Here is a 23933-nt window from a genome sequence, read left to right on the forward strand (position 1 = left end):
TGTAAGAATTGTGCCAAATATTATCCCTTCATAGAAGAGGGAAAACTAAAGAGTGAACTTCGTGTTCTTTATTGTAGTGAAGAGTTTAAAAACATAAACTCTATCAGCACATTGCATTCGTTTTTCATTGAAAATGATTTAGAGGATACCTTTTCAGAAACAGTAAAAATGACAAACATAGTTTTAACAACTCCAGTGGAAACAGCTGAATCTGAACGATGTTTCAGCACATTGAAGCGTATTAAAACCTGCTTAAGAAATGCAATGGGACAAGACAGGCTCTATGCCATGGCAGTGCTGAGAAAGAATACATTGCAGACATAGAGGGCTTCAATGAAAAAATAATTACAAAATTTGCTGAGCAGAAGAACAGGAGAGCACAGTTCTTGTTTAAATGAGAACCAACGTTCGTAGAAAGGTACGTTTCACAGCAATACCTGTTTCTTTTGTAATTCATGTGAATGGTCATTATATTTTAAATTCTTTAAAAAAATAAGTCCAATTTTGTAGTTTAGAAGAAGATAAATGCCTGTTTTTTGTAATTCATTTGAATTGTCATTATATTTTAAATTCTTTAAAAAATAAGCCCCGGCCAAATTTGAGGCCACGAGACGCCACTGCATAACACGAATGTTTTCATATCATAAGTGGTTTGCACACCAACCATACTCAAGGAACCAGTATTTAAACACTCTTGAATCATACAGATGAATTCAATCTCTGATGCAGCTTCAGGGGCTGTAGAGATGTTGGGTGCACTGGTATCAGGACATCGTAGTACATGTGTCACATTATTTGCCCAGCACGGCAAATTGTATCTAATGTCGATAGCATGACCATCTTCAGGGTTGATTGCTGTATTGAGCTTTATCTGGAGGGCTTCATTTCCACTTTTAGCAATAGCATCATTCAGACTTTTTTGAGCATGATCAACCGACAGCTTCCTGAGGGAATTTGCACGTATCTGACCACCATTACAGAAGAAGCATTCATCTTTGTTGAATGGGATGCAATGCGAACGTGTTACTCTTGGTGTGCTGCTTTCCGCCACAGTTGGTGGTTGTTGATGTTGACTTTCATAGCGCTTTTTCATACGCTCCAATTTTCCCTTGTGAGTGACATCTTGATAAGAACTTCGGTGCCATGATCCCCTGTTGTCTGCCAGCATGGCAGCAGTCATTCCACGTAGACGAATATTAGATGATACATACTTCACGTTTTCGTATTCAGCATTCTCTTGCACACTTTGTAAAACCTTTTCATGTGTGGTGGGGTTTGTGATTAGTCCTTCGGTTAATTTCTGTTGACATATTATACAGAGTGCACAGTTGATTTCCATTTTTAGCCTCGTTTCTGGTTCACTGAGATCCACTGAAAAATTATTTTTTTCTATTTAATTATGCATAACATGAGCGTGTTAAAGCTTTTTTAAAATAAATATGTTGCGTTACCGCTAGTTTTTAAACAATTCACATTATTCCTAATAATCGTAGAAACTGCATCAAGAAGTATTTAAAGCTTTGAAAATTTGTTGTAGTCGTATAAATGATGAAGATATTGCTGTTTCGGTGAAACGAGTTGTCGGCCATTTTGAATCCCCCCTCCCACCCCCTGCACAATTTTTGGGACTGGCAACATAGATATTTGTTTTCCCTGTGCCAATACCTTTCAGAAAAACTAACTCCCATTATTGTACCACAAAAATCCCACGGGAAACTACATGCTTCCCCACTATATTTACACAAAAAAATACGCTTTAGAAGCGATGTTAAGAGCCACAGATAATAAAACGTTTTAATCATAGTTTTGACCAGTAACATCCTGCTTAAGTTCATATCTTTGAAAGAGTTTTGTGCGGATGGGGATCGTTTGGAGGTTTTGGCAATGTGATGCAGTAAAAGGTGGTGTACACGGGCCTTCCGCATACACTTCAACCTGAGGTGCTTGTAAATTGTTTTGTTCACAGTTGACAGTGCGAGGTGAAATCTGTGGGCCATATCACGTTGAGTCGGGGGATTTTCTTGGCACGCCAATCGATGGATCCCCCTTAGCACTACGGGTGACACTTTGCTTGCAGCCCTTCTCCTGGTGGTTTTCGTGGGTGAATGTTTTGCAAGGAGAGCCTGTTGTGTGTAATGGTCCACAATAGCTTTCACAGTAGTCACCCCGAGTGTTAACCCATTCTCCCGACACTGTTTCACAATGCGTACGTATGAAAACTTAGCATGGAAAAGGGCCATTACGTAACCCTCACAATACCGGTTGATTTTCGGCGCAATTTGTTAACATTCACTAGCAACATTCATGCACCTACAAGGTCAGACACAACACTGCTCCCACGAGCAGACCCATAGTTCCAGCATGATACACCAGGTGGCAGCACTGAATCGAAAATGGTCGGATATAAAGCGAACAACCTCTGTATTAGACATTTTCAGGAATATATATATATACATACATACACAGGATGTCGCAAAACTCTTTCAACAACGCTTGAGTGCTGGTAGATATCATAAAAACAAGTAACTTTTCCCTATAAAGTTTACCTCGAAAGCGCTTAGTTTCTGCACTATAAGCGCTTAAAATCTATCCTGTACGTATGCAACCCAACACAGCAAATGCTTGCTCTGACATAACTACCAGGGGCCCGTGGCAGGGTTGCGACTAGCATTCCTCGTTAAGAGAGACGACTTGAAAACAACAACCTGGGAGTCTTGCCTGAGCAAAATCCAAAACATTAATGATACTTGTGATGTTGTAAGAAGCAGACTGAAATTCAAGTTTACGTACTCATTCTAAAATATCTCCATAATTGATCGATTGATTTGGTTTATTTTCATTTGCTTTTCTGCCACCTTTGGCTAATCACGAAGATGAGGATGATAGCTATGATGAAATAACAAATGACACCATTGTCTAGGCCAGGATTTAAACCCGAGACACCTGGCACCTTAGCGATCTCTGCTAACAACATCACCACGGAGTGTTTCCTGTATCATGCAATATCAACAATTGCAAGGGACAGGTAAGATAGGGGAAATCCACGAAGGAACAGATGTAAACATGATGTGTTTGCTGCCTTGTTTCGAACATGCAGACTGTAATGTTATTACAATTTATTTGAAAATTATTCCTATCTGTGCTACCGTTATTGCTAATCGTGTTCGTCTCCTTATGCATCCCCGATGGCACAGTGGTAGCGTTGTCGACTTGTAATCAAGGAGTCCCCGGTTCTATACCCTGTGGAGGCACATAGTGGTTCGGATCCCACTTTAAACTGTAGCTCCAGTCCCAATTAGCCTTACTGTGCATAAAATGGACTTAAAACACCCAATCAATCAATCATAAGGAAATAATTGCAAGGCTCTTTTAATTTAATGATTCATTGATTGATTGCTTTGCTTTTTTTTACTTCATTTTTTGTGCCACTTTTGGCTAATTTGCGAAGATGGGGATGAGTGATAATATGATGAAATTGATGAATGGACACTCACAAACATACATACCCAAGCCGGGATTCGAATCCAAAACTCCTGGCATCGTAGCGCGATGTTCTAACCACTCCAACACAGACACCGACTTTCAATTTAATGAAAAATGTCGTTTAGACATGAACAAAATTCACACATTAAAACTAGTGCTTATTAAGAACCAAAGCCAAGAAATGCATACTTATGTCAAGCGCTGAACTGTAAAGGGCACTCGTATTGCACATTTGTGCATTATTTACATTTGTTCGTTAGTGGATTTCCCGTATCTTACGTGTCCCTTGCAATTGTTGATATTGCATGATACACGAAACACTCCGTGGTGATGTTGTTTGCAGAGATCGCTAAGGCGCCAGGTGTCTCGGGTTTAAATCCCGGCCTAGACAATGGTGTCATTTGTTATTTCATCATAGCTATCATCCTCATCTTCGCGATTAGCCAAAGGTGGCAGAAAAGCAAATGAAAATAAACCAAATCAATCGATCAATTATGGAGATATTTTAGAATGAGTACGTAAACTTGAATTTCAGTCTGCCCATTATTTGTCTTGGTCAGTTTATAAATACTGTCAATGCTTCTTACAACATCGCAAGTATCATTAATGTTTTGGATTTTGCTCAGGCAAGACTCCCAGGTTGTTGTTTTCAAGTCGTCTCTCTTAACGAGGAATGCTAGTGGCAACCCTGCCACGTGCCCCTGGTAGTTATGTCAGAGCAAGCGTTTGCTGTGGTGGGTTGAATACGTACAGGATAGATTTTAAGCGCTCATAGCGCAGAAACTAAGCGCTTTCGAGGTAAACTTTATAGGGAAAAGTTACTTGTTTTTATGATATCTACCAGCACCCAAGCGTTATTGAAAGAGCGTACACACACACACACACACACTACAGTTGACTTACAATAGAAAAACCGGAAACTTTATTGTTGGCCTTCTTCTTTGGTTTCCTCTGAAAAGGTGTGTCAAATAGTAGAGGATACGGGGGATACTGACATTTATCAAATTATCACGTGCTATTCGAAAGCACGAAAAATCTTCATGCCAGTTCATTCCCATTCAATGTTAATTGCGCTGCATGAAGGAATTAATCGAAGTACTATCGTAGCTACTATCAGAATATATTTGTGATAAAATATCATACATATATCTTACCTTGTTACATTTGGATCTCTCTGGTAGCGTTTAAGGTTATATCAGACATTTCTTAGTTTCCTCGTTAATGTTTCAATAATTGACATCCTATTTTAAACTAGCTTTAATTAGTTTCCGTGGGCACAAAGCAAGCTTTAAATAACTGTTGCTCCCCTTAATCTTCAGAACATGTTTCTCGCAAATTGATAAGTGCTGCTTTGCCGTTCCAAAAAAAAGTGATTCCTGTTATTTGAAAATGATGCAAGGATGATAAATTTTCCATTACAAAATTTTGGAAAAGTAATTTTCTGCATAACATGATGGACTGGGGGGGGGGGGGTAACCTGGCCCCTCTATCTGCTCCCTTCAGTGCGCCATGTTACGTACCCTAGTCTAAATGTCACCGCACGCCACTGAAGGATGGGGATGACTTGTTTCCTCATATAGTGACTGGAGATGAAACCTGGATATCGTACGTCACCGGTTCACCGAAACCGAAGAAATTCAAGCAAACGCCATCACATCGCAAAAATCATGGCAACCGTGTTTTGGGACCTGAAATGGGTAATCCTCGTGGAATTCCTGGAACCGGGACGAACCATCACAGCAGATGTGTATTGCCTTACACTGTCTAATCTGCTACGTGCCATCCAAAACCGGCAAAGAGGAATGTTACAGTCTGGAAGTCTGATTATTCATGACAACTCCCACCCACACACAGCTGATTGTACTGTTGTGACAATTCAAAAATTCCGATGAGAATGGTTTAATCACCCACCATACAGTCCCGATCTTGACCCAAGTGATTACTTTCTGTTCCTTCACCTCAAAAAGTGAAACGTTTCGATGATAATGAAGTTCTCAGGACATCAGTTCTCGACTGGCTGAGATCCCAGGCAGCAGATTTCTACGCAGAGAGTCTACATAAACTTTTTCGATGGTACCGAAAATGCTTGGAGCTTCATGGTGACTATTTAGAAAAATAGCCAGGGTATGCACTTGTATAGCATCAAAATAAAAATTTTCTTGCTTAATTTTATTCTCTGTAATAACCAATTGGCCCTTTTTTTTACATGCCCCTCGTATGTAATGGCAACCTTTGCACTATTTTAATTTCCATCATTAAAACTCTTGCAACTATTTATTCTCCTATAATTTCCTGTATTTTTGAGACACCCTTTATAATCTCTCCAAAGCTTCCCTATTCACACAGACATACTCAAAGGAGGCGTTCTCCATTTCAGATTCCTGAAGATATCAGAGCTTCAGTGTAGCCAAATGGATAGGTGCTCTTGACAAGGATGCAAGTAGTCCCGAGATTGATCTCAGTGAGAGCTCTAAAATTTTGACGAGGATAATTCGGAAGCGACTTGAACACAATAATAGCAGACTCTGGTCTCTAATCCACAAAATGATGACATGGACACAACACGCTGACCATGCCACACCCAATGAAATAGCTGCTTGACACCCTTGCCTTTCAGAGTGCTGTTGTGCCACAAAGTTTTATTTAATTAGTTATCCTGCTGCTTTAGATATATATTTCTGGATGCAGGAGACATTTTTTGAATGTCTAGAGGGGGTATCTAAAATAATTAGAATACTGGATATCCTATATAATGTTCACATCTTGTCCCGAAAATATCCCAAGAATATGTATTTTTCAACAAGGAAAATTTTCTAATTTCTATCATGTAATGGAAACTATTGTCAACATTTATGTCCTTATATTTATCACTTACGAAAATATTGAGTGCTTATATTATAAACATGATATATGTTAGGACTGGCTTGTGCGATATTAAGGTACCATACATTGTAAAGCATCACCCTAGCATGACATACATTTTTCCTACATAATGCTGGAAAACTAGAGAAAATCGTGCATTTTGCATTATTCCTAAGATATGTGGCCACTCAAAAAGTACCAGTTTTCATCAGTGATTCAATCCAAACTTACATTTGTTGATATCAGTCCCACTGATATTTTGAATACGATAAATCATTATTATTTTAGAATCATACAATACACACAAATTAATGAATGTGCAGAATATTAGCGTTACTGGGAATCGTGTGTAGCATGCCATGTGCAAGATGTCTTGTCGTCCTTTTGTTACTTGCTTGGCAATGAAATTGTCAGGGTGATTGACTGAATGCAAAAAATACCAAAAGTAAGTTGCACAAGAAGATTTGATGGTCTCAATTCACGTTGAAAATGGGCAGAAAGTATATTTGGTGAACAATAGTTCACCTTGTCATCAAGAGATGGCATTAGTGTGCAGGACCTCTTATATTCTATCCTGGGAATCCCTGGAGCATGTAAAGGAAGACAAGTCTCTGGGCAAGCAGTGATTCGAGAGGGCTCGACCAATTAATCTATGAGACTGGAGGTGAGTGCATGAAGAAGGAAATGCAGCTGTTAACAGCAGCTTCACTATGCTAATTCGCTTTCCTGCTTTATGCATGACATTGCTCCAGATATTTCAGGGACAGAGTATAGGTGTGTATGATTCCCTGGTAACTGAAGTCGATTTCACATTGAAAATAAGCTAGAGTATGGCATTTGTAAACATAAAAGTTAATATTTTCACCAAAATATGGCGTTTGTGTACTGGGAGCATACCTCTTAGATACATATAATCTCCAGATACTAAATTAACGTTGCAGATTACCAAAAAGTGGAGTTTGCTTAGAAAATGATATTTGCTAAACACAATAGTTCACCTTTCGGTCAAGAGATGGTGCTAGTGTACTGAGAGTATAGGGTACCTTTTAGGTGTACTTATGATCTCCCGAAACCAAATTTACTTTGAAAAAGATTAAAAACGAAAGTTTGCGTCTTAAATAACTTTTCTAAACATAGTAGTATTTCTCCTTTTCCTTTGAATTTTGTATCAGCAGATCATTACACCTAAGAGGTATGCTCTCTGTACTCTAGCGCCATCTCTTGACGAAAAGGTGACTATTATGTTTAGAAGAGTAATTTTCGCTTTTACTAATTTTCAAAGTGAATTTGGTATCAGGAGATCATAAGCACACCTAAGAGGTATGCTCTCACTACACTACCGCCATCTCTTGATGGAAAGGTGAACTATTATGTTCACGAAATGTCATTTTAGACCCAAACTCCAGTTTTTGCTCATTTTCAAAGTGAGTTTGGTATCAGGATATTATAAGCGCACCTAAGAGGTATGTTCTCAGTACACTAGCGCCATCTCTTGACGAATAGGTGAACTATTATGTTTAGAAGAGTCATTTTCGACGCAAAATTTCGTTTTTACTCATTTTCAAAGTGAATTTGGTATCTGGAGATCATAAGCAAACTGAGAGGTATTCTCTCAGTACACTAGCGTTATCTCTTGACGAAAACGTGAACTATTGTATTTACGAGAGGTCATTCTAGACGCAAATTCCACTTTTTGCTCATTTTCAAAGTGAAATTGGTATCGGGAGATCATAAGCAAACGTAAGAGGTATTCTCTCAGTACACTAGCGCCATCTCTTGACGAAAAGGTGAACTATTATGTTCACGAATTGTCATTTTAGACCCAAACTCCAGTTTTTGCTCATTTTCAAAGTGAGTTTGGTATCAGGATATTATAAGCGCACCTAAGAGGTATGTTCTCAGTACACTAGCGCCATCTCTTGACGAATAGGTGAACTATTGTGTTTAGAAGAGTCATCTTCGACGCAAATTTTCGTTTTTACTCATTTTCAAAGTGAATTTGGTATCAGGAGTTCATAAGCAAACCTAAGAGGTATTCTCTCAATACACTAGCGTTATCTATTGACGAAAACGTGAACTATTGTATTTACGAGAGGTCATTCTAGACGCAAATTCCACTTTTTGCTCATTTTCAAAGTGAATTTGGTATCGGGAGATCATAAGCAAACGTAAGTGGTATTCTCTCAGTACACTAGCGCCATCTCTTGATGAAAATGTAAACTATTGTGTTTAGGAAATGTAATTTGAGAGGCAAACTGCACTTTTTGCTCATTTTCAAAGTGAATTTGGTATCAGGAGATCATAACACACCTAAGAGGTATGCTTTCAGTACACTAGCGCCATCTCTTGATGAAAAGGTCAACTATTATGTTCGGGAAATGTCATTTTAGACGCAAACTCCACTTTTTGCTCATTTTCAAAGTGAGTTTATTATCAGGATATCATAAGCGCACCTAAGAGAGATGTTCTCAGTACACTAGCGCCATCTCTTGATGAAAAGGTGAACTATTATGTTTAGATGAGTCATTTTCGACACAAATTTTCGTTTTTACTCATTTTCAAAGTGAATTTGGTATCAGGAGATCATAAGCAAACCTAAGAGGTATGCTCTCAGTACACTAGCGGTATCTCTTGACGAAAACGTGCACTATTGTATTTACGAAGTATCATTTTAGACGCAAACTCCACTTTTTGCTCATTTTCAGAGTGATTTTGATATCAGGAGATCATAAGTACACATAAGAGGTGTGCTCTCAGTACTCTAGCGCCATCTCTTGATGCGAAGGTAAACTACTATGTTTAGAAAAGTAATTTTGAACGCAAATTTTACTAATTTTCAACGTGAATTTGGTATCAGAAGATCATAAGCACACCTAAGAGGTATGCTCTCAGTCCACTATCGCCATCTCCTGACGAAAAGTTGAACTATTGTGTTTAGGAAATGTCAATTTAGACGCAAACAACACTTTTTGCTCATTTTCAAAGTGAATTTTGTGTCAGGATATCATAAGCACAATTGAGAGGTAGCTTATACTCTCAGTACACTAACACCATCGTTTGACAAAAATGTGACCTAATGTGTTTAGCAAATATCATTTTCTAAGCAAACTCCATGGCCTCCCCCATGGCGCAGTAGTAGCGTCATTGCCTTGTAATCAAGGGGTCCCGGGTTCGATACCCGGTGGAGGCACAAGTGGTTCGGATCCCACTTTAAACTGTAGGTCCAGTCCCGATTAGCCTTACTGCACGTAAAGTGGACTTAAAACACCAAATCAAACCAATCTAAGCAAACTTCACTTTTTGCTAATTTGCAACGTTAATTTAGTAAACGCCATATTTTGGTGAAAATATTAACTTTTATGTTTACAAATGCCATACTCTAGCTTATTTTCAATGCGAAATCGACTTCAGTTACCAGGGAATCATACACACCTATACTCTGTCCCTGAAATATCTGGAGCAATGTCATGCATAAAGCAGGAAAGCGAATTAGCATAGTGAAGCCGTATGCACTGCTGTTAACAGCTGCATTTCCCTCTTCATGCACTCACCTCCAGTCTCATAGATTAATTGGTCGAGCCCTCTCGAATCACTGCTTGCCCAGAGACTTGTCTTCCTTTACATGCTCCAGGGATTCCCAGGATAGAATATAAGAGGTCCTGCACACTAATGCCATCTCTTGATGACAAGGTGAACTATTGTTCACCAAATATACTTTCTGCCCATTTTCAACGTGAATTGAGACCATCAAATCTTCTTGTGCAACTTACTTTTGGTATTTTTTGCATTCAGTCAATCACCCTGACAATTTCATTGCCAAGCAAGTAACAAAAGGACGACAAGACATCTTGCACATGGCATGCTACACACGATTCCCAGTAACGCTAATATTCTGCACATTCATTAATTTGTGTGTATTGTATGATTCTAAAATAATAATGATTTATCGTATTCAAAATATCAGTGGGACTGATATCAACAAATGTAAGTTTGGATTGAATCACTGATGAAAACTGGTACTTTTTGAGTGGCCACATATCTTAGGAATAATGCAAAATGCACGATTTTCTCTAGTTTTCCAGCATTATGTAGGAAAAATGTATGTCATGCTAGGGTGATGCTTTACAATGTATGGTACCTTAATATCGCACAAGCCAGTCCTAACATATATCATGTTTATAATATAAGCACTCAATATTTTCGTAAGTGATAAATATAAGGACATAAATGTTGACAATAGTTTCCATTACATGATAGAAATTAGAAAATTTTCCTTGTTGAAAAATACATATTCTTGGGATATTTTCGGGACAAGATGTGAACATTATATAGGATATCCAGTATTCTAATTATTTTAGATACCCCCTCTAGACATTCAAAAAATGTCTCCTGCATCCAGAAATATATATCTAAAGCAGCAGGATAACTAATTAAATAAAACTTTGTGGCACAACAGCACTCTCAAAGGCAAGGGTGTCAAGCAGCTATTTCATTGGGTGTGGCATGGTCAGCGTGTTGTGTCCATGTCATCATTTTGTGGATTAGAGACCAGAGTCTGCTATTATTGTGTTCAAGTCGCTTCCGAATTATCCTCGTCAAAATTTTAGAGCTCTCACTGAGATCAATCTCGGGACTACTTGCATCCTTGTCAAGAGCACCTATCCATTTGGCTACACTGAAGCTCTGATATCTTCAGGAATCTGAAATGGAGAACGCCTCCTTTGAGTATGTCTGTGTGAATAGGGAAGCTTTGGAGAGATTATAAAGGGTGTCTCAAAAATACAGGAAATTATAGAAGAGAATATATAGTTGCAAGAGATTTAATGATGGATATGAATAGTGCAAAGGTTGCCATTACATGCCGCTGAAGAGACATTTCAAGTCTTGAAGATGGTGTCCAGTAAATGACAACCATTTCTACGCAACCATTCCTGCAGTTGTCGAGGGACATCTAGCATAGTTCGCTGTAATATGTCCACAGGAATCTAAGCAATATAGTCGAAAGGATCCATGAGGAAATCTCCCAGATTTCTGTGGACCTGCAGGATGTTTCTCGACAACTGCAGGAATGGTTGTGTAGAAATGGTCGTCATCTACTGGATGACATCTTCAAGACATAAACCTACCAATCTCTTCAGCAGCATGTTATGTAATAAATGGCATCATTTGCACTATTCATTTCCATCATTAAATCTCTTGCAACTGTTATTCTCTTTTGGTACCTCTGTCAAAATTTCCAGTCTTTTTGAGACACCCTTTGCTAAGTAAATGATAATGCAAATCCACTGTTGCAATTCGCTTTATTATGTTTTAGGAATATACACTTTTTCTTACTTTTAAAGAAAAAAAGAACAAAAAGCATAGTAATCAAATAAAAACAAATTTCCTCTCATTTACAATAAAGAACTGTGTGTGGTAGAGAAGCTCTGAAATCTAAAGTACAAACCTAGTCAACACATTATCCCAGCAACAATCCTAGGCGAATGACAATTCCACCGACTGACTAGAAAGTCATACAAGCAACATCACTATTATCTGCAACAAATTATTGTAACATTTAAATTCCTCGATCTATAACTTGCAAAATACATTAGGTCACAAGTGTTCCATGTTTCACTTGGTCAATTTGTAATATTTTGCATTTTTTATATATATTATATATATATATTTTAAATCTACACTTCATTTGCACAATACACAGATTTGTTACAGTCATCACTTCCTCTATACAAATAAATGCATCCAAAGATCATCACTACAATGCTAGGAGTTGAAAAACGAAAAAAAAAGAAAGAAAGCAACTTGCACAAAGTTGATGAAAAACACGACAAGTCATTATGTCAATAATATTTGAGTGTTATAAATTTTCTTAGAATATATAATATTTATTAGTAGTTACTTTTTTTTTAAGGAAACATGTGCAGTTCTTTTTCTTGTTTATTTCTCTTTAGTGTTCAGGAGAATGTGTGGGACGGACATTTTTTTTTTTCCTTTCCTTTCTTTTTTTGTCTGCTAAGTACAATTGTCTTACAACAGCTTCTGTTAGTGATATGCATCAAGAAAAGACCTACTGCATATGTTCCCTCTGTTAAGGCCACCTCATCCAGAAGCTATCACATAGCATATCCCACATAAGATTTTTTCTTCATTTTTGCATTAAATCCCTTTGTGTTAGCGCTAGACTTCTTCATATATATATATTCTCTCATCTATATATGTTTTATCATATACAGTAAATAAGCTTCGTTTTCTTAAAAATATATATGTATATGATATCCCCCACTAAAAAAGAAAGTTATTTAAAGCCCTGATGAATTAATGTTATGTTCGCTTATGTAAAAAAAAAATAATTAGCATATTTGTTGGTCTGTGAAATTTTTATGACATGAAGATGAGATCCCAATGAATCTACATTTCTTTAAAACATAGTAACACTTAGATAAAATATACACATATGTTACCTCCAAACGGAGTTATGCATAGTTTACCAAGGCAGAGCACAGTATCGTATCCCTGTGATCTTGGAATGGGACATTTTGTTAAGGCAATATGTTTAATAGTGACGTTCGTATTATGCTTTGTCATTCATCTGATATATATATTAACATACAGTTATTTTCTTTTACAAAAAAGCAATTACAGATTGACATGTAGTACTAAATAAAACTTATAATTTATTAACATGTGTATATTACATTTGTATATAAACTGCCTAGTGCAAGGCAAATTCTCAAAAACAACTGTATTTTGATTCATATACTTGAAAATCATTTCACATCCCTTTAAAGCCTAAAAAAGCATATGAATATATTATATATCATCTATATATTTTTATGTTATGTATGGACTTATATACGTGTGCAATATTTTTTTTTGTCACGTGTTTGTTTCTTTGAAATTTGCAATTAGTCATAAGTTATAATTACATTTACTACCGGTATGCAACATTAATAGCTACAACAGGTGGAAATGTATTCCACGAGGCTTGTTGTATTATCTAAAACCCAATGATAGTGTCCACAGTCTCAATAATGCTTTTATAATTTGTTATTGAATTTACAAGGAAAAAAAAAAGGAAAATTTCTCTTTTCTTTTAACCATTTCATGTTCACATCAACTTCTGCTTGGCACATTCTGGGCAAATGATGTCAGCACCGTCGGTGATGAAACCTCTTCCCACCAGAGAGGTCTTGCACATGGCACAGATGAAGCAGTCATTATGCCAGTGGCGATCTTCAAATGAGATGAATCTCGTGCCACCAATTCCTGCAATGAATGATAGAAACAAATTAGTGCCTGCTCTTTTTACACCAATTTTCTTATCTGAACAATGTACTTTTTGAAGTAGTGCTATAAACATGGTTGGCATATCAGGTCGAAGTAATTTTGTGCTACTCTGGTTATTGCTCAATGGCCGAGCATGGGGCTGCTAAAGATCCAGGAATGGCAAATAAATCCAATTCCTGTCGGGAAGGGAAAATCAAAGTGTAATAGGTTCTGGGCTGCAAAGAACCTTTCTATCTTTCAATTCGGTCCTGGAACCTTTTTTTCTGGATCAATTTAAATACGGTCCAAGTTTGGAATTAAAATGAAACTTGGAATGACTGGTCCTGTTACGGAACCCATCAGAATGTATGGGTTACTGGACCTTTAGCAACAATGGCCAAGCAACCTATCGCAGAAAGGAGTTCATGTGAGGTCAAAACAGAGAGTAACCATGTCTACTGCAGGGCAACCAGAAACCGAGGGCCCCAAGCGAAGGGCCTCTCAGTAGAAAGTTCAACCCGGGAACCAGAAAAAGAACAGCAGCCCAGAGCAGTCTCCCATTTAAGGTGCTCAACCATATTTACCTCTCATTCCATCATAAGTGGAGTACTTTTGTAATAAATAACCAAAATATATACATTCATTCAGAACCCTCATTTCATAGGTTATTCATGGAAATAGGAAATCACCTCCATCTTGGTATGACGACGTTCTCTGTGCATAAATTTAACATGTTAATTTAGGGCATACTACTAGAAAAATTGTACATAAAATAATTGCATGATAAGTATGTATACAGGATGTCGCTGATAAACTGTCACAAGGCAGAGAAAACAAGAAAAACGAACAACTTCTTAATAATGTTTGCTCATTTTGGACCTCCCGATGGCAAAGTAGTAACGCTGTTGCCTTGTAATTAATGTGTCCTGGATTTGATTGCCAGTTGAGGTGCATTAGCCTATCTGAGCATAAAGTTCACTTAAAACAAACTTTGGCTTTGACAAACATATTTTGACTTATTATTTTGTTCATTTTGTTGTTACGAATCCTTGAAAATTGAATTGAATTGATTTACGATTGCTACTGTTACTGGAAAGTGACAAAATCTGTAGTGCGATACGGATAGACTAGGCATCCTGTGGAGTGTTATGAATTGTTTCTTTTATGGAAATGCATCACATACAGTCGTGTGTGTGGTGGTAAAATGCATGATCTAAAGGCGAAGGTTAAAATTAGTGACACGACTGTGGCTGCCATAGCAGTGTTTCCATGGCATACTATTGCTTTTAGATTCTTATCAGACAGCAAAAATAAGTGCCAGTGGCAACCACGAAACTATCCATTCCATTCCATACATTCAGGATAGAAAATCCCATTTTTCGATGCCTTGTAGCATCTAAACGAATCCTCAATGAGCAAGCCGTTACTAAGGAAAGTGGTTTGCCTTGAAAGTGACCAGTGTTGTGTGTTAACACCTTGTGTATTCACGTTCAGGACAAAATTACAGTAAAATAAATTCAGATTGGCAGAATATTTTAAATTCTACTTGTATTCTTATTACTGTGAAGTGGATTCACATATTTATACTCTTTAATCCTAAGCAATTCTGGGACTGGCAGAATCCACACCAGTTAGAGAATAAACTTTGTGTTCAGTGGTGATGTTCAAGACACCCCCCGTTTGGGGATGAGTGAATGGGTAGAACGGGGAAGGGACTTGCACAGTTGATTTTGCACCACTTGTCAGTACGGAACAAAGGTTTCTTCCTTAATCTGTAAGCACACGTGTGGTGTGAAAAATGCCCAGTTTCATTTTTTATGGGTTGGCAGCTTTAAGAGATACGATAATAAAATTTTCAGTACCTTGCATTGTTGACTGTATGATTTGTTTAGTTTGTTGAAGGGTGGAGGTGCATTCATACGAGTGCATGGGTAAAATTTACCCCGTGTGTGTCGTAACATAATATTTTGATTGTTAGTATGGAATAGCAGTACAGATAGAGCAAAGACATATTAGCCTGGTTGGATAAAATTGAAAGTGAAGAAGGAATTAGTGGTGAATGTGCAGATGAAGGGGATCATGTTCCAGAAAGTGAACACAAGACAGACACCGAACAACAGGCTGATAGCAACAATAATGAAGATGGTGTCATATTCCATTTTTTTAAATATATGTTCAAATTGTTTCTTTCATCAGAGTTAATTATGTAAATATAATCACATGTATTACATTCATAATTAAATAAGTATATTTGTTATTCACGTGTATGTTAATTATAATTTCCAGTTTATTGGAGGTTACTTCCAAGTTTGGGTAAAAATTACCCCATGCTTGTGCTTTCATTACAAAATAATTCACGTGTGCTTACAGGTTAACATAAAAAAAAAAAAAATTCCAGTCTCTGAAACTTAATATAAAACATTAATGACTCAGTAATTGAATAAATCATTCATTATTCCTTATTGTTCATCGAGTATCAAACAGTTGAGCAATAAAATAATAATAACAATACACACAATATTTAGCATGATCATCTATGTAATGCCTATAGTGGTGCAAGAGTTCCTCTTTATAGCAAATAAGATCCGAGATAGACTAAGACCAATGTTTTAGCGACGTACAAAAAAATTCTACCTTACGTAGTTAAAATATTATTACAATTATTTCATTTATTCAATTTTCCTTGCACATCAATGGTCGAATTTTAGCTAAAATTTCTATGTGTAAAAATGTAGAGTACTGGAAACTACAGGGAAAGTTATGAACCGCAATTTAATACATATACACATGTATGTTTAAAGCTCTATTTTGATTTCCAATTATCCAAGCATTGTTCTTTCGTCTTTTTTCATTTTCTGTTTTGTTTTCATTTTTATTGGGATATTTGTTCTGTTTGTAAGAAATGTATGTTAACTATAGACTGTGTCCTGATAAGGATTAGGTGGGACAACAGTATACTCTGAACCATTTGGTGTCAAATAGGTCCAGTATTTTATTGCTAAACTGTTTCTATTCTTAGCAGTTTGGAAAGGATATTATTGATAGATTCTATTTTATGTTGCTTGATTTTTTTCTCTTTTTGTTCCTTTGAATTTAACAATGTAATCTGTTTTCATAATACTTAGGTATGTCTTGGGGATTGGGAGGGCGTGTTCTCATGTTAACATGATTTGTTACATGAAAAATACATACATATACAGGTATGCTTACAGAATTTTAGAGATCATCATGGTAACCAGGGGTGCCCACAGGGAGGTTTCATGATCCGCCTGCGCCATGGGAATTTTTTTGGGGAACAAAATTTTATACCAATTCTTATATATCTTCACACAAAAATGGGGAGGGGGTAGTTTAGTTTGATTGTCTTGTTACTGATTTTTAGTTATGGTTATTATGTACAGTTTTTTCTACGTACTTGTGGGTGATCGCGGCGATAGGGTTGAAATGAATAACCACCTCTTATGTCTTTAGAATCTGTTTGGTTTGAGGGGGGGGGGGGCATTTGACATTCCTTCATTGGGTGTCAACTACTGTGCTTTATATACAGCCAAGAATTCTGCAGTTAATTTGGGAAGCAGCATTGACATATAAGATTTTTTCTGTCCTTTACATCAGGGTGGTACTTGAAATGGGACGTGACAGGGAATTTCCCCTCTGGTCAAGATGCCTCAAGAGTAGATCCTGGAATTCCCCTTCCACCCCGGAAACTTTTAAAATACCACACCGTTTGTAATTGCTCCATAACTTGTACATTTGGAGCTAAGGTGACCATCAGAATACTCTCGGGACACTAGTGTGTGCCTACTGAAAAAGGAGTGAATAGTCTGTGAGTGCACGGAGAAGCGACGCTATGAGATGTATTGCAGCTGTCTGCAATTAATGTAGTATTTTGCAACGAATACATCACACACACACACACATATTATATATATATATATATATATTTGAGTGTTTTTATTATATGTACTGGTCTGTCTACAGCATCATAACCATTCCTGGAAAGGCTACAGACGACAGCATCCGAAACAAGAAGAGTGGTTCCTGTTGGTCAGCAGGCGTGAACAGTAATTCCAGATGGCCACACAAGGAGATTTAGAGAGAATTCACACCAAAGCGACAGGCAACACATGCCACTTGGGAACAAGCCAATGAGCAGCACCATAGCGTCATGACAGGCTATGGGATTAATTGTTTAATTGATGAAATCCTCAAGTGACACGTATCACCTTTCACTTGCCATTTTGGTATGAATTCTCCCTTAGAGGAAGAGTTTAAAAGCAATTGTAGACAGCATAGAGCATACTCATACTAAACAGTTCATAAATACATTTCTGGAACTCAAACTGCAAAATACTATGTAGCATGTGGCAACAGATATTAATATTAATATTATATATTATATAATTATGCTGACAACTCGGTGAAGGATAAATTCCACGAATATGAATAGCAGCTATTACATTCATTCATCTTGTTTATGAGCCAAAGTCTAAGTAGCGGCTAATCAAGGGGTCCTGGGTTCAATACCCAGTGGAGGCACATAGTGGTTCAGATCCCAGTCTAAACTGAGGGTCCAGTCCCGATTACCCTTACTGTGCATAAAGTGGACTTAAAACACCAAATCAATCTAAGTAGCGGCAAGTATTTAGGAGATTCTCTAGAGTTGATAAAGTTCTTTCATAGGGGAGCTTCTTTATCTTTACCTTTACTGCCCCTGTTGTGGCCTCCCATTTATACAGAAATCTTTCATTGATTAAGTTGATGTTTGAAGTCCACTTTATGCACAGTAAGGCTAATCGGGACTGGACCTACAGTTTAAAGTGGGATCCGAACCACTATGTGCCTCCACCTTGTCCACACTATGCAATCGGGGAGGCCACAGAAATCTGTGACTTTGACGTCATCATCCACATTCCTTCCACATCTGCGTCAAAAGTCAACAGCTCCCAAGTTCTGGGAACGATGGGAAGTTTTATTGCTTCGGCCGGGGGTGGAATATACGGTAGACACTATGATTAAATATTGTGCATTTTTTCTTGTATGATCAAAAGTGGTATGGAGTGTGTAGTAAGGGATAATGTCAATTAACTCCAAGATGAACAAAAAACTAGCATTTGTATGATATCTCTAAATTTTATATTAACTTAATGTCCCCCCCCCCCACACACACACACGCATACAAAATTTACCATATTTAATACTGCTGAACTTTTGAAAAACGTACTTGGTTTACAAAGCCTCCTCTGATAACCTCTAAGCCCCCTGGAGAACAATTGTAGCTACGAGCCTTCATTTGTGGCATATTTTGAAACATATGAATAATGATCTTTTAGTATGTCACATGGAATATTCAGCACATACTCAAGAGATTCTGAGGTTTTCAGCCTAGACCAGAACTGGTACATACTAATGCCCAACCACTTTTCAGCGAGAAATTAAATTACAACTCTTACCTGTGATTGGCTTGCTGCAGGCAGTACATCTCTTGGCGAAGAGCTCTCCAAAGCACTCTGCGCAGTATGGCTTCTCATCCCTAGAGGTGAAGCGTTGTCCAGCAAGGGAAGTGTTGCAGTGGGTGCAGGTGAAGCACTCCCTGTGCCATGGTTCGTTCTTGTAGGTCACTCCACCAGTAGTGATAATCTGCAAATCATCATATTCATGGTGATGAAACGTGAAACAACGCAGATAACAACATTGGGTGCAGGGAAAAGTTATACAATTGCTTTGTTTTCTATGTTAAGTAGTTAAAATGAGTTTCTTTACACTATTGAAATCAATTGATGAACTGGACTGAAATGGAACCAATAGATGTACTGGAATGAATCAGAATTATTCTTATCAAATTAATGAACTGGAATCAATTAAATATTGAAGCTGATACTGTATATAAGCTATATCTTAATCAGTATTTGAAAGTTTTAGTTACTTTTGTAGGTAATGACTAACGACTTTTAGTTAGAACATTGTGATTTTCCTAAAAACTTTAGAAACAAAATGTTATTCTTCAAGTACTTACAAATCCCTTATGTACAAAGTATGAGAGTGTATACTTTGAACTTTTCCACCTCTATTTTCATGTTTAAGCTTATAAAGTTTATAATTTAAGGAAAATAAGTGTTGATTTTAGATGGTCAGCACAGAAAAGAGCAGCCTGCTTGCAGTTCCTATGTGTAACATGTTCTGCGACTTGTAGACTAGACAATCTAGAATAAACTAACTGTAAAAGTAAACAAAGAGTTACTTCTGAAAGTAACTCAGTTAAGTAACATTGAAAAGACTTATCTGAATAACTCAGATCTCAATAAATGAAGTACTTGAACATTACAATTGTTGTTAATATTTAAATTAATTGGAGATTGTATATTTTGTATCTATGTCATTCTTGGTTTTGGACTTTTAACCACTGTGTTATTTTTAAAAAATTTACCAACGTTTCGGAGGCTGAATCTGCCACATCTTCAAGGTAGCGTGTAGTCTGTTAAATCATATGGTGTCTATAAATGGTTGCCCTGGAGGATTATTCTCGGTGGCCTAGGCTCCACGTCTGTCAGTCACAATGACCTCTATATACATTAAGTTGCCAGGGAGGATTATCAGTGGCCCAGGCTCCACTTCGTCAGGTGGCCACGTCAAGACCTATTTTTGTATGTAGGTTGCCAGGGAGGATTATGTTGCGGTGGCCCACCTTGTTAAAGGATTGACAAACCCGAAGAAAATGAAAAATGAAAAAACTCCTTCAGTGCCGTTTATGTGCTACTGTCAGACAGTGAATGGCAGTATATATGTGTTTCAAATATGCAATGTGATCTTGTAAAATGTAACCACATTTACATAAAAATCCCATGCCATAGAAAACAAAGATATAAGACAAAACACGGACTTTTAACTGTCTTCAATTAATTCTAGAAATGACAATTGGTTACACTGTTCATTCCAGTTATTTCTAGTAACTTGAACAATACATTCCAGTACCTTCCATCGAAACCCCAAGGGATATTGGCATGGTTCATTTCAAATTATGAAAATTCAAAAAGCTTCTTATGTTTAATAAGAGTAATACAGTTCAATGAATTAGAATTCAAAAGGGAATACCAAAGTATAAACTGTGTTACATCTTTAAAAAAAATGAGTGTAAAATATAGAAGCCATGATATTTTTTTTGGAATAAAGAGTTTCAGTTTTCAAAATGAAAAGTTTGTAACAAAATGGCATGTATTTCGGTACACTTTCAGTATGAAATGTAATAATAATAATAATATATCGCAAGGATATAATAATAATTTGGAATAACAATTTTTCGTCAATATATTTATAAATCTAAGGTATGTGAGTCAAAGGTAGCCAGTGTTCCCAAGGTGATTCACATTATGAAAATCATATTAGTAGTTAACACAGCTAACAAATGGCACTAGATTAATATATCCAGTCCCCTTCTGGTGCACAATGCAGAAAACAAACTGTCTTGGGCTGACAGCAGATTAAATTATTGTGGAACCCTTGAGGTGGTAGGGACTGTGCAGACCACTCCTCTACAGAGGTCGGCTATTCTCGTCCTTGCTGTATGTAATGCATGTCAACAATCAAAAGTTTGACACCAACAAATTTTTCTAATAAGATGTAGAAACGTGAATAAACATGAATAAAAATGTTTTCTTGAGCACAAGCATCATATTCAAACCAACTATAAGCCGTGGGCCACCTTGGGAACAGATGTAACGGTTTTGTAATTATTTTTTTTAAGATACAAGTAACGTTACAAAATATCCATTTGGTACACATTGTTAGGAGTTATTTCTATTAATTTCAGAAATTTATCTCTCGTTAGAGATTTGTCCTAGAAGCTTAACTAGGGCCGGCCACCTTTGGTTCACCTTTCACCTACCTTATAATAACAATAACCCATACAGCCCACATCTCCAAGGGACGTCCATAGGATCACATCCATGAATATTGTGGATATCCCATGGATATCCAGTTCTGAATATCCGTTGGACGTCTATGGGATATCCCGTCATGGATATCCACAGATTCTCCCGTCCTGAATATCCATAGGATGTCCCGTTCTGGACATTCATGGGATATGTTCTGCTTATGCGTGTGAATACCTACAAAGTACTTTTCGGATGTGTAGATGCGTGTCTGTGAGTTAGAGAGTGGAGTGCTTGTTATATGTGCACTCGAGGTCTTCGATATGTGTAAATCTAGTCCAGGCATGTTCTTTTCATATCCAAGGCATGTGCGAAAAATATCAGCATAATGTCCAGATTAGGTACAATTTTAGTCCAGAATATATCCTTATCCACAATGAAATAAAAACATCCAGATAATGTCCTATCACGTGAACCCATGTTCGAAACATGGCCAAAAGTCATCCATACAATGTCCAAAACACGTCCAAAAATGATCCGCAGGATGTCCAAAACATGTTAAAAATGATCCACAGAATGTCCGAAATATATCCAGAATGTCCAAAATTGATCCACAAAATGTCCCTGGACGGATATATGGATATCCAGAGGACGTCCTATGGATGTCTACTGGACATTCCTGGACATCCTGTGGATATCCAGAATTTCGGCACGAATTTCCATTAGACGTCTCCTGGATATGTGTGTGCTGTATGGGAAAGACCATTATTATTATCATTATTTCTACCACTTAATTTCCCCACCAGTTTACAAAAATTTTTGGCGACGCCACTGCTTTGTAAATTCTCTATCTCTGCTTGTTCCAAGGGAAGATATTGTAATGATATTGGAGCAGACCGTCATCTGCTTCTTTGGAGCTTTTCTGTCAATTCTCGAACCTCCCATTGCATAAAACACAGCGAATGAACGTGGTAATGGGCAATTTGCTGCAAACTGCGTCACTAACCTTGTTGCATTTAACGCATCGAGTGGAGAACTTCTCCTCATAGCATGTAGCACAGTAGATTTCCTGTTCACGGGGGATAAAGGATTTTGTGCCGATGGGAGTTTTACAGACGCAACAGCAGAAGCACTTCTCATGCCACTGCCGGGTCTTGTATTCCATCTTTTTGGTTCCTGCAACAACAGAAAAAAGAAGAATGAGATACTGAAAACTAAAGATGTAAAATACAACAAAAATATCACCTCCTTGAAACCTCATTTTGCAGTGCATAAGGGCTACCAGTGGCACAAGAACGTTTCCGATTTGCGAAAAGTTGTAGGAAGTTACTTCATTAGAAATAACAATTCTAATAAAATCATCATACAATATTATATACACAGTACTCTTTTTCTGACGGTACGCAATGGTACGCCGTACCGACACCTTTTTATAGGTGAGGATAAAAACTAATAAAGTTTTATTTTAACAAAGGATATATGTGAGTGTGTGTAACTACATTAATGTTCATGATTTATGAACATACCATAATGTTTGAGTTTGAATAGTTCTTAGATAGACTCCCGCCAAAAAATCGGAAAACTGCCTCCAAGTCAGATATACTGACACCACTCTTACATGTCATCATAAAGAAGTGCTTTAAGAGAGAGAAACTGGAGAAATTAAGGAAGCGGTACAGAATGAGAGAAGAGAGAGAGAAAGAAAATAAATGTAAAAGAAAAACAGGCAGAGACAGAAGTAAGAGAAATAGCAAAATATCGATGAAGAGAAAATAGGAAAGAAAACTTAGAAAAAGAAATGACGAACGTGGAGGTACTATAACAAAAGTTTGAAAGCTAGAAAGAAAATGCAAGAAAAGCAGTAGACAAAAAGAGTTATAAATAAAAGGGAGGGAGGAAAGACGTTGGCAATTTTTCCTTATTCCGGGGGGGGGGAGGGTTAAGCGACCCCCACTGCGTCGGCTACAGCCGGATTGCGCACACTTTTCCGGTTTTATCAGTGGTATCTGATAAGCCGTTGACAAGCTGTCACAATGTACAGGATTGCGCACAAAAAAATGAGGCGATGTTGTCAGATGTAAAATGTTCTCAAGCCATTATCACTACTTCTGTTGTGTTTGTTTGTATGTGTGGACTTACACGTGTTTTTGCAGTCATTAACCTAACCTAACTTTTGAGTGAGTAAATTGGTATGATTTACTATTTTATTTCTAATTTCTCTCTCTTCTTGTCTAAAGAAAAGAAACAGTTTTGCGCACAGACTTTAAAGATATCAAAGTGGCAATGTTCGATCAAAATCTGTGAGCAAAACAGGTCAGTGAGATCTGTGCGCAATTCGGTTGCGGCGACCCCGTCGGACGCCCATGAGTTCTTATGATGAACTCGATAACAAACCAAGTTGAAGAACCTTTTTTCACAGAAATACTGTGTGTGTGTGTATATGTATAAATAAAT

The 23933-nt window shown here is 37.3% G+C and overlaps 1 protein-coding gene across 8 annotated transcripts in view; it reads right to left on the reverse strand.

The window, feature by feature from the left end:
- Nucleotides 1-11628: 11628 nt before the first annotated feature.
- Lmpt (four and a half LIM domains protein limpet) overlaps nucleotides 11629-23933 on the reverse strand; it is a 718337-nt gene continuing 706032 nt past the window's right edge. For all 8 annotated transcript variants that reach the window (XM_083138101.1, XM_083138103.1, XM_083138098.1 and 5 more), the window contains 3 exons: nucleotides 22486-22655; nucleotides 19065-19251; nucleotides 11629-13611 (listed from right to left, as the gene is read on the reverse strand). In XM_083138101.1, coding sequence (XP_082994227.1) covers nucleotides 13454-13611; nucleotides 19065-19251; nucleotides 22486-22655 — 515 coding nt within the window. In that variant the 3' untranslated portion in view covers nucleotides 11629-13453. The remainder of the gene's footprint in view (nucleotides 13612-19064; nucleotides 19252-22485; nucleotides 22656-23933) is intronic.

Source organism: Lepisma saccharinum, chromosome 16 (assembly GCF_977018435.1).
Source record: "Lepisma saccharinum chromosome 16, izLepSacc3.1, whole genome shotgun sequence".
In the NCBI taxonomy this organism is placed as follows: Eukaryota; Metazoa; Arthropoda; class Insecta; order Zygentoma; family Lepismatidae; genus Lepisma; species Lepisma saccharinum.